Source organism: Ictidomys tridecemlineatus, chromosome 1, assembly GCF_052094955.1.
Source record: "Ictidomys tridecemlineatus isolate mIctTri1 chromosome 1, mIctTri1.hap1, whole genome shotgun sequence".
NCBI lineage: Eukaryota > Metazoa > Chordata > Mammalia > Rodentia > Sciuridae > Ictidomys > Ictidomys tridecemlineatus.
Window position 1 is genome coordinate 78,208,356 of NC_135477.1, and position 12,722 is coordinate 78,221,077.

The 12,722-nt window shown below is 33.3% G+C and overlaps 1 protein-coding gene across 3 annotated transcripts in view; it reads right to left on the minus strand.

The window, feature by feature from the left end:
• The window catches only part of LOC101971738 (ankyrin repeat domain-containing protein 26), a 110,099-nt gene that overhangs the window by 86,294 nt on the left and 11,083 nt on the right, over positions 1-12,722 (minus strand). For all 3 annotated transcript variants that reach the window (XM_021732532.3, XM_021732531.3, XM_040273714.2), the window contains exons 6-10: positions 12,523-12,564; positions 11,012-11,045; positions 9,147-9,219; positions 6,952-7,012; positions 6,708-6,859 (exon numbers count right to left, since the gene is read on the minus strand). In XM_021732532.3, coding sequence (XP_021588207.1) covers positions 6,708-6,859; positions 6,952-7,012; positions 9,147-9,219; positions 11,012-11,045; positions 12,523-12,564 — 362 coding nt within the window. The remainder of the gene's footprint in view (positions 1-6,707; positions 6,860-6,951; positions 7,013-9,146; positions 9,220-11,011; positions 11,046-12,522; positions 12,565-12,722) is intronic.

Below are 12,722 nucleotides of genomic sequence, written 5' to 3' on the forward strand. Positions count from 1 at the left end.
AAAAGATACAGATCTCTAAAACTAGCAACAACCCGTTACTTCTTTCGAGTATTTTTTTTTCTTTCTCTTCTACCACTCTATTCTCCAGCCCTCACAACCCCAACATATGTGAAACCAAGAACTTTGCATGAAATAGAACTTTGAGGACTGAGTTAGCTGAATAATATAATATAGAGGGGTTGTATATGTTCTTTTGTTTTCTTTCATTTTTTCTTCTTTCATTTTTCTTTCCTCCTCCACCTATTACTATTTTAACATCCTGTGTTTTTCTAAATACATGTGTGTTTGTTTTATGTACTCTATCTTTCCATGTACTTGTGTACCCTAAATTACTTCCTGTCTATTCTCTTGCTACTAACCCTCTTCACTAGATTTCTCTTTCACATTTCTTAAGATATATTAACTCTATATCCTCACATTCTTCCTCCTCAGCATATTGTCCTATGCCCCACCCCAGTGTCTACCGTCAGAAATTGTAAATCTTTTTATGAAACTACTGATTATATTTTAGATAATAATTGAATCCAACATTTCTCTACATTGAAAGTAAACTGTAAACATCTTAATAACAAAAAAATTGTTCTTAGATGATATATTGTTGATATTGATATCTGTTAACATTGTCCTTCCCCACAAAGGAAGGATCTGGGAACCCTACAAGAGCATTACAAACGTATAGGGTAAAAAAAAAAAAAAAAATAACAACCCAGACCCACAGAGCTGGAAAGGAAGACACACAAGCAACATAAAAAGACAAGGGAAGAAAGTACCACAAACAAATCAAGACACCACATCATTAGAATCATTGGCAGCCACAGCAGAAAAAAAATGACAGAGAAAGAGTACAGGATATATATGGTTAAAATGTTCTGTGAACACAAGGAATATATAAGAGAGCAAATACAAGCAGTGAAACATCACTGACTTCAACAAGGAACTGCATGAACAAAGTCAAGAAGAAAAGGATCACCTCAACAGGGAGATAGAGATTCTAAAAACAATAACAACAACATTAAATTAAATTAAAAAATTAAAAACAAACAAACAAAAAAACCAGAAATCCTTGAAATGAAAGAAACAATAAACCAAACTAAAAGCTCAAATGAAAGCATCACCAACAGAGTAGACCACTTGAAGACAGGACATGACACAATGAAGATAAAAATATATAATCTTGAAAAGAACATAGAACACACTACTATAAAGGTAAGAAACCATGAACAGAACATTCAAGAAACATGGGATAGCATAAAAAGACCAAATTTAAGAGTTATTGGGATAGAGGAAGGCATAGAGGTCTAAATCAAAGGAATGAACAATCTATTCAATGAAATAATATCAGAAAGCTTTCCAAACATGAAGAATGAATTGGAAATCAAAATTCAAGAAGCCTACAGGACGCTGAAAGTACAAAATTCCAAGAGATCCACACTAAGGCACGTTATATAAAAATGCCCAACACACAGAATAAGGAGAGAATTTATTTTTATTTTTTTTTATTTTTTAGTTATCGGTGGACACAACATCTTTGTTTGTATGTGGTGCTGAGGATCGAACCCGGGCCGTACGCGTGCCAGGCGAGTGCGCTACCGCTTGAGCCACATCTCCAGCCCAAGGAGAGAATTTTAAAAGCCACAAGAGAAAGGAATCAGATTACATACAGAGGAAAACCAATTAGGATAAGAGCAGATTTTTCAACACACACCCTGAAAGCTACAAGATCCTGGAACAATATATATCCAGCTCTGAAAGAAAATGAGTGCCAACCAAGAATCTTGTATCCAGCAAAATTAAGCTATAGATTTTAAGATGAAATAAAAACCTTCCATAATAAATGAAAGTTAAAAGAATTTATAGCTAGAAAACTGGCACTACAAAACATCCTTGGCAAAATATTCCATGAAGAGGAAAAAGAAAAAACAATAACAACAATTAAAATAGGCAGAGGAAGGTAGTACCTTAAAGGAAAAACTAATTAAAGAAGAAAATTGAGTCAAGTTAAATAACAAAAATAAACAAATATGACTGGGAATACAAACCATGTCTCAATAATAACCCTGAATGTTAATGGGTTCAACTCACCAATCAAAAGACATAGGCTAGCAGACTGGATTTTTAAAAAGAGCAAACAATATGCTGCTTCCAAGAGACTCATCCAACAGGAAAAGACATACAGACTGAAGGGGAAAGGTTGGTAAAAAGCTACCACTCACATGGCCTGAGGAAGTAAGCAGGGTTTCCATCCTTGTGTGAAATAAGTAGAGTTCAAGCCAAAGTTAACCAAAAGAGATAAAGATGGACATTACATACTGCTGATACCAATACTCCCCAATTTATTTCAGGAAATAGAAAAAGAGGCAGCAGGTCCAAACTCATTCTATGAGGCCAATATCACCCTGATTCCAAAACTAGGCAAAGACACATCAAAGAAAGAAAACTTCAGACCAATATCTCTAATGAACATAGATGCAAAAATTCTCAATAAAATTCTGGCAAATCAAATACAAAAACATATCAAAAAGATAGTACATCACAATCAAGTGGGGTTCATTTCAAGAATGTAAGGTTGGTTCAACATACAGAAATCAATAAATGTAATTCATCACATCAATAGACTCAAAGATAAGAATCATATTATCATCTCAATAGATGCAGAAAAAGCATTTGACAAAATACAGCACCTCTTTATGTTCAAAACACTAGAAAAACTAGGATTAACAGGAACATATCTCAACATCATAAAGGCTATCTATGCTAAGCCTCAGGCCAACATCATTCTAAATGGAGAAAAAGTGAAGGCATTCTCTCTAAAAACTGGAACAAGACAGAGATGCCCTCTTTCACCACTTCTATTTGACATAGTTCTTGAAACACTGGTCAGAGCAATTAGACAGACAAAATAAATTAAAGGGATACATATAGGAAAAGAAGAACTTAAATTAGCACTATTTGCTGATAATATGATTTTATACCTAGAAGACCCTAAAAATTCCACCAGAAAACTTCTAGAATTAGTAAATGAATTCAGCAAAGTCGCAGGATATAAAATCAACACCCATAAATCAAAGGCATTTCTGTTCATCAGTGACAAATCCACAGAAAGAGAAATGAGGAAAATCACCCCATTTACAATAACCTCAAAAAAAAAAAAATTGGAATCACCTTAACGAAAGAGGTGAAAGATCTATACAATAAAACTATAGAACCCTAAAGAAAGAAATCAAAGAAGACTATAGAAGATGGAAAGATCTACCTTGCTCTTGAATAGGTAGAATTAATATTGTCAAAATGACCATACTACCAAAAGCACTATCCAGATTTAATGCAATTCCAATCAAAATCCCATTGGCATTCCTCTTAGAAATAGAAAAAGCAATTGTGAAATTCATCTGGAATAATAAGAGACCCAGAATAGCTAAAGAAACCCTTAGCAGGAAGAATGAAGCAGGTGGCATCACTATACCAGACCTTAAACTGTACTACAGAGCAGCAGTAACAAAAACAGCATGGTATTGGCACCAAAACTGACTGGTAGACCAATGGTACAGAATAGAGGACCCAGAGACTAACCCACATATAGAATCATCTTACATTAGGCAAAGGTGCCAAAAAGGTGCATTGGAGAAAAGATAGCCTCTTCAACAAATGGTGCTGGGAAAACTGCAAACCCATATGCAACAAAATGAAATTAAATTCCTATCTCTCACCATGCACAAAACTCACTCAAAGTGGATCAAGAACCTAGGAAATAAACCAGAGACTTTGCGTGTAATAGAAAAAAAGTAGGCGCTAATCTTCATCATGTGGGATTAGGCCCCAACTTCCTTAATAAGACTCCTACAAAGTTAAAACCAAGAATCAATAAATACGATAGATTCAAACTAAAAAGTTTCTTCTCAGCAAAAGAAACAATCTGTGAGGTGAATAGAGAGCCTACATTCTGTGAGCAAATTTGTACTCCTCATACATCAGATAGAGCACTAAACTCTAGGGTATATAAAGAACACAAAAAGCTAAGCACCAGAAAAACAAATAACCCAATCAACAAATGGCCCAAGAACATGAATAGACATTTCTCAGAAGAGGATATACAATCAATCAACAAATATATGAAAAAATGTTTATCATCTCCAGCAATAAGAGAAATGCAAATCAAAACTACTTTGTGATATCATCTCACTCCAGTCAGAATGTAAGCCATTATGAAGAGAAACAACAATAATTGTTGGTGAGGATGTGGGGAAATAGGTACGCTCATATATTGCTGGTGGGACTGCAAATTGGTGCAACCAATATGAAAAGCAGTAGAAGATTCCTTGGAAATCTGGGAATGGAACCACATTTCACATGGCTATCACTCTCCTCAGTCTATACCCAGAGGACTTAAAAACAGCATATTAAAGTGACACAGCCACATCAATGTTTATAGCAGCACAATTCACAAAAGCTAAACTATGGAGCCAACCTAGATGCCTTTCAGTGGATGAATGGATAAAAAAAAAAAAAAGTGGTACATATACATAATGGAATTTTACTCAGCAATAAAAGATGATAAAATCATGGCATTTGCACATAAATGGATGGCACTGGAGAAGATAATGCTAGGTGAAGTTAGCCAATCCCCTCAAAAAAAAAAAAAAAAGCCAAATGTTTTCTCTAATATAAAGAGGCTGATTCAAAGTGGGGTAGGAAGGGGGTCCATGGGAGGAATAGACGAACTCCAGATAGGGCAGAGGGGTGAGAGGGAAAGGGAGGGGGCAAGGGGTTAGCAAGAATGGTGGAATGTGATAGACATCATTATCCAAAGTACATGTATGAAGACATGAATTGGTGTCAACATTTTATATACAACCAGAGATATGAAAAATTGTGCTATATATGTGTAATAAGAATTGTAATGTATTCTGCTGTCATTTAATTTTTAAAATTTTTTTTTTAAAACTGTGAAGAAGTGCTAACTACAATAAAAGTTTTTGTTAAAAAAATAAGAAAAAATTAAAAGGGCTGGAGATATGGCTCAGTGGTAGAGTATCCCTGGGTTCAATTCCCAGTACCAAAATAAATAAGTAAATAATCCTAAAAGTTTTAACTTATAAACTTAGACATGGTGGGTCATATCTGAAGTCCAAGATACATGGAAGGCTGCGGTGGGAGAATTACTTGATCCCAGGAAATTGAGGCTAGCCTAGGTACATAGCATGACCCTCATCTTAAAAACAAAAGAGAAATGATAATGTGATTATAGATCCGGTATTTTAAAGTACCAGTATGATGTAAGGAAAAAGTATAAAACCCAGTTTTAAAATTCACATGGTTTCCCTATAAGCAGTATACTAATAGTTCTAATTTTCTATTTATACTATGTGGGATGGGGGTTAAAAATTGGAGAAAGTATAGACTATTAAAAACTTTTCCAAGTTGAAGATTTCTAAGTCTTTAAATACTTTTCAAATACTGCTCAAATATTTGTTAATCAGGATCCAATATTCATATGAAGAAGAAAACAATTTAAAAATATCTAATCATCAGAATTATTAGGCTTTAAAGATAAAAGAATTTACACATAAGGTTTAACAACTATGAATATTTGGGCTGGGATGCAGCTGAGTAGTAGAGCACTTGTCTAGCATGTGCTCAGCTCTGGGTCCAATCTCCAGCAATACAAAGAAGACCCTAATTAATATAATCAGAAATTTAAATCAATGAAAACATTAAATAAAATGCTTACTTATTTATTCTTTATTCTCTGTTGGTTTCTGGGGATCTAAACCAAGGCTTTGCACATGCTAGGCAAGTACTGTATTACTAAAATACATACCCAACCCTATTAATTCTTTATTCTCAAAAAAGATCTAAAACATGGGCCTGAGAATGTAGCTCACTGGTAAAGCACTTGTCTAGCATGCACAAAGAGAAAAAAAAAATCCAAAACAGTTATCAAAATTATATACCCAAACAGAAAGATAAATTAGGTAAATAATACTAAGTTAGAAACTATAAGAACAAAAAAGTAAAAAATTAGTAATTCATAATAAATCTCAAGAGGCATAAAACAGATTTCAGTTTGCATTATATATGAACACAGGTTTTGCTGAATTAAATATAAGATATCACTTTGCTAAATTTAAAAGCAAGAATTAAATTTTCTTTCAGTTTCTCATTAAAATCAACAATAAATCACTCAGAAAAATCTAATTTTTATCATATTTTACAACAGTTTCTGGTCTCATTTAATACATGTGTTTATAATGTCTTTCCTCTTAACTCTCTTATTTAATCTTGATAGTTATCTTGCCTTTCTTAAGTGAATTCTTCCCATAAGTTCCCCTTCTCAGTTTCATATTCTCTTGGGTTGCTTTCTAATTTTTTCCTTCCATTATGGCATATGTAAGAATTCCTGTACATATATCTCAACTTTGGTATATTTGTTTTCTTTCTTTCTTTTTTTAAAAATATTTATTTTTTAATTTTAGGTGGACACAATATCTTTATTTTTTATTTTTTTATGTGGTGTTGAGAATCAAATCCAGCGCCCCACGCATGCCAGGAGAGCGCACCACTGCTTGAGCCACATCCCCATCCCTGCTATATTTGTTTTCTGTTATGATCTTATTGCCTTATATTTCTTTTAGGATCTTTGTCATCATTATGTAGATTAGGGAGATGATATAAATAAAACATGAAAAAAGAGCTTTAAAAATACCTACATTTGGGTCAGATGACAAAATGGAAGGACCTGAAAAACTCTGTTTGACCGATGTTTTAGGAAGGGTTTCATCCATGTCTTCATTTTGACTATCAGAATCACTGCTATCAAACAAGGTTCTATTTTCTGGTTTCAAAATATCATATTTTTCTCCTATAAAAATAAAAACCAATTAAAGAGTAAATATCTGTAATTTCAAATTAGTGAATAGCAGAAGAATAAGAGTCAATCTTCAAATAACTTACGATTTTTCTTGAATTGTTGAGTAGTAGTCCATAGCTCTGTTAAGTTCACTTTTGGGAAATTCTATGGGGGGAAAAAAAAAACTTGAAAAATAACAAGTATCAAATTTGATAGAAAATTCAATATTCACCAGTACAATACAATCTAACACAAAGTACACAGGTTTAGGAATCATTCACATGTAGATTCAAACTCCAGTAATTCTGCCATTTATTAAATTACATTTTATCATACGTTGCAGATTATGAGATTATAGATATCCCACAAATATTACTCCTTACCTCTAACTATTATAGAAATACTATGATATCCATTAGATAATTTTCTTTTTAAAATTTTTTTTGTTTGTTCTTTTAAAATATACATGAAAGTACTGCGTATTTTAACATATTAAACATACATGGAGTATAACATTCCAATTAGGATCCCAGTCTTGTAGTTGTAGATGATGTGGAGATTGTCTGTGGTATAATCATATATGTACATAAGAAAGTTATATCCAATTCATTTTACTGTTGTTCCTATTCCTAACCCCATTTCTTCCCTTCATTCCCCTTTAGACAATTTTCTTAATCAACATATTCTAGAAAAAAAATGATCCCTCTGTAGTTTATTTAAAAAAAAAACTAACATTTTAGCAAATTTTAAATTGTTATATTTTGAATGTGTTTGCATAATTTACATTTGCATGAATTACTTCAAGGGGAAAACATGAGTTTAGTTTTTAATAGTATTTTATTTATATAAGTTGGCATTGCAAGCAGTATAAATAATCATTTTAAAACCCCCACTTCTCTATGAACTACAAGAGGTTAGGAAAACATATTTGTGTGTGTAATTTGGAGCACTTAAAATAAGGTGTCAAATGAAAAAAAATGATTATATAATAATTTTAGCTCTTTCCATGAAGGAGATGAAGAATAAATCTTGTGGGGCAGTGACTGATGAACAAAAGTCACATTCAACTATGAAACAGAGAGGTGTAACAAACCAGGCTCAGAGGCTCACACCTCCCAGTGGCTTGGGAGGCCGAGGCAGAAGGATCAAGAGTTCAAAACCAGCCTCAGCAAAGTTGAGGCACTAAGCAAATCAATGAGACCCTGTATCTAAATAAAATACAAAATAGGTCTGGGGATGTGGCTCAGTGGTCAAATGCTCCTTGAGTTCAATCCCCAGTACCTTCTTCCCCTAAAAAGAAAGATGTAACCAAATATGACAATAATGGAGACAAATGTATTGAAAGAATTAACACTGAAGAAATTTTTCTGTAAGAAAAAGGTAAGGGAGGAGAAACAAACAAAACAAAACAAAAATTTAATACAAAAAAAAAGAGGATACATTTTTCTCAATAGACCTAACCTGAAGTTAAATATATGAAGCATTTAAAGGATATATAAATTTAAGTCACATTTTTAGAAACCTAATATCATTAGATATATCATACATACATATATATTATACAAGTAATACACCATTAATAGAAATATATTTGTTCATTTATTCACATTCAAAAATATTAAAAATCCTTCTTATGTGTAAGTAATTTTTTTTTTTTTTGGTACTAGGGATCAAACCCAGGGGTGCTAAGTTGCTTAGGGCATCACTAGCTGGTTTTGAACTGGCAATCCTCCAGCCTCCACCTACCAAGCCACTAGGATAACATGTGTGTACCACCGTGCCTGATGAAATAAGATCTTTTCTTTTTTAAAATATTTAAAATATTTAAAATATTTTTTAGTTGCAGTTGGACACAATACCTTTATTTTATTTATGTGGCGCTGAGGATCGAACCCAGGTCCTTGAATGTACTAGGCAAGTGCTCTACTGCTAAGCCACAACTTCAGCCCCAAGATCTTTATAATAGTGGGTTTCTATGCTTATACTCCTTGACCAAATTTCATATTTGCTCTATTTTGGGCAAACTTTTCCTAATATGATTTTCTGGTCATGATGTATTTTCCAGCCCACCTCACCTCGTTTTTTTTTACATTTACACTACTTCAAAGTATATACCAGTCTTTTGGCATTTACAAAAGTAAAAAACATTTTTAAAAAATCAAAAGTAAAAATTCTAAAAACTGGTTTTCTCTGATTAATTTTCTATATATAGTGAGAGTTGGACTATTACTAAATTTTAAGAACAATACACAAAAGAAAATTCAGAGCAAGAAAATTAATTTCACAAAATCACCTTTACCTTGGTATCAAAATTAGAGTCTTCCTCATCTGATGTAGGCCAGGGATCACCAGGACCAGGTTTGTTAGAAAGCCTTTATAGGAAAAATATGCAATAAAAATAGGTGAGTTTGGGTTGGGGTTGTGGCTCAGTGGTAGAGCGCTTGCCTAACACATGTGAAGCCCTGAGTTCAATCCTTAGCACCACATAAAAATAAATAAAATAAACCTTAAAAAGAAAAAGGTTCTTCATTCTATAAAGGTGCAGATTCCTGAAACAAGGATGGGTTCAGATAGGTAAGAGGTAGAGCTCTCTTTCCCTCTTCCTGGAAAACAAGCTAAACAGAGTCTCAATAATCTCAGCACAAGCATTTTACAAACTATACAAACTGGGGCTATCTGATAGCTTTGCAAGCCAGTTGTAACCCTACATATATCCAAGAAAGACATTAGCAAGTTGGGAGAAGAGATGGAGGTGAGGGGATACCTGCCTAGGCCCTACAACCCAGTAGTTCAACAACTTCTAGTCCTCTGGTGCTTGAGGGACCCTAAGGAAACCTCTGTAAATTGAGGTTGAAACAGGTGATAGCACATTCCTGTCTGCTATAGACATTCTTCCCAGATGCTTAAATTATTTTATCAGAAGTTTTATTACTTATTCCAACTAAACAGAAAAAGCCAACAACCTGTTCAAGACTCCCTTAAACTTCTTATTTTAATATTCCTTTCTAGATAACTCCCAATATCTGTGACCTTAATTCCTTTATCATCTTTATCAAAGTTCTCTTAAATTTCAATATTCTGGTCTCTTTTCTAAAATGCTTACCTCTAACCAACCCAGTACTGTTTCTCTTCAAATGTGCTCTTCTGTTTTTTCATTCTTATTCTCTACTATTGCATTCACTTGCTAATTCCATTCTTATCCTCTGCATTTGGGTTGACTAGACTCACTTCCCCATTCTATTATTAAAACACTAGCTATGTAGTGTCACATGCCTATAATGCTAGCAACTCAGGAGGCTGACAGGAAAATCACAAGTTCCAGCCCAGCCTCAGGAACTTAGTGAGGCCCTGTCTCAAAATAAAAAATAAAAGGGGCTAGGGATGTGGCTCAGTGGCTAAGTGTCCCTGGGTCTTACTAACAAAAGAAAAGAAAACAAAACATTTACTTACAGAATGATAATAAGGCTGAGAACTAAGGAACATGAGTTCAGATTTCATTTCTGCCACTTTATAGATATCCAGAAAAGTCACTTCAATATCCTTAATTTCTGAGTTTTCATCTGGCCAGGAAGTTAAACACATTTTGAAATACCAGAGGGCATTTTTATTAATTGCTAGTGTTCCTTAGCCTCCTGAAATTCTATGTGCTTTGATTATTAAGGAATATTTAGTTGCCAGAAATGTAAAAAAGAAAAGAAACACCAAAACAAGTAAAAGAGAAAAAAAAAAAGTCAAGATTATAGTCATGGAAGTAAAAAGACTAGGGGAAAAAATGCTCATTAGTACTAGTTAAGAGTAGTAGCCTGAAGGAAAAAAACAGAAATCACGAAGTAGAGATATCAATTAAACATATCCTCTAAATAGATGCCACAGATAATTAATATAATGTGGTCTACATGTAGATATTCTTCATTACAGTAAAATAATTCTTGTCTAGGACTTACCTAATCTTGTTTATGTAAAACTCATGGTCTTTTGGCCAAAACTAAGTAAAATCTGCCCTAAAAGCTTGGATGATAAAAATAAGGTACTGGTTGCCACTGCAATTATGGGCCGTATATCCATGGTGTCTAGCTCAGCTAGAACACTCAACAAACCTTGGTTTCTTTTCTCTGCATTCCCTAATTAGTTAAAATACAATTTAAAAAACTTCTGAAATCCTACCTGGTTAAAGACTCATCTTCAGAACTCTCATCCACTATTAAAGAAAAAGGTAAAATAACATTCAATCAACAATACAATAAAATATTAAAAGTTTAAGACTCTGATGTTTTGTTAGAAAATATTTCTTTAGGACCATTCCTGCAGACTATTCTATAATGAATATTAAATATACTAGTGATAAGCAATTAATGCATTAAGAATTATTATGTCCCTTCTTTTTACTTATCAAATATAAGGAAGAAGAATGCAATTTATCAAAATTTGACCCCTAAAAGGAAACTGCTGTGTACAATAATCTTAACTGAAAAAGATATCATTAGTAGATTCAGTAGCATAAGCTGACAGTGTCAAAAAGTATAATTTTCTGGACTAATGAAACTAAGCACAATTAGAAGACAATTGTACCCCTGTCTCATGAATATTGAAGGAGAGAGATTGTTGGGAAACAATAATCTGATTTTATTTTGACATAATTATTTTGTTTTGACATACTTCCCCAGATGTTCAGTCAAAACTGTTTCATTTAGGACATAACTCCTTATGACAAGGAAGACAGATCTATGGGCATGGTATTATGCAGCATGGCAAAACAAATGAAGGAGATAAGGGACAAGGATTTGAGCAAACAAGGCTCACATTTCATCTGCTATTTTACCTCGGATATAAAGAAGCACTGGAAAAATCACATCCTTAAGAGTTTGTCTATTCTAAACTGTAAATTATAATTAGAGAAGCTTAGAAGGAAGCACTGGGGAGGTAGCACAAATTTCCAGGAAGTACTATCTGATATAAAAGCTTTCAAAATGTGCCAACAATTAGCTTTCCCTAGTAGGGAATTTTTTTCTTTTTTTCATTTCATGTAATATATGTGGGGAGGACCCCAAATAGTGTGACTCTTGGCATTTCCCATGACAAAGAATCTACTCAGAGAATCTTAGGGCTGGGCATGGAGGTCAGCGGTACCCCATTTTTTAAAAAAAGAAAAAAACAAAAACAACAAAAAAGGAGCTGAAAGTGTATGTCTCAGTATTAGAGTACTTGCATAGGCCCTGAGTTCTATCCCCAGCACAACAACAAAACAAAATTAAGAATAATAACAAAAATAATAAAAAAGAAAGTCAGCCATGTTCTAATAATACAGACTGCTTTTATACTCATTCCTCAAAGTGAGATCACTTAGATCTATCTATATAGTATTCATTCTCTAGTCTTATTTCAATGACAAGATAGGTATGGGACTTAAAATTGTTTTATAAAGTACAATCTCTTGAGATTACCTTTCTCTATTGCTAAAGAGTTTATCTGGACCCAAAAGAGCAGAATGGTACAGTTAGTGGTTAGTGTTATGTAGCTGAGTATTATCATGTCATTTTTTTCAACCCTCCCCATATGTGTCAAATATATAGAAATCATCCTTTTTCAAGTAAAGCATGTTGTTAGATTATATGCTAATGAACAAAAAAGAAAACAAGAACTAGACTGGAGGTCTAGCTCAGTGGTAGAGCACTTGCCTAGAATGCATGATGCTGATGCTCTGGGTTCGATCTCTAACACTGTAGGGAGAAAAAAAAGTTATTAATAAAAAAAAATCATATTGCAAGTTATAGTCACCTTAAGTTGTAGATAAAGATCAAAGTAATAGAATATGGGTATTATCGCCTAAAATAAGAATTTGGAAATACAGAAAACAAATAATTTAAATTGCATACTT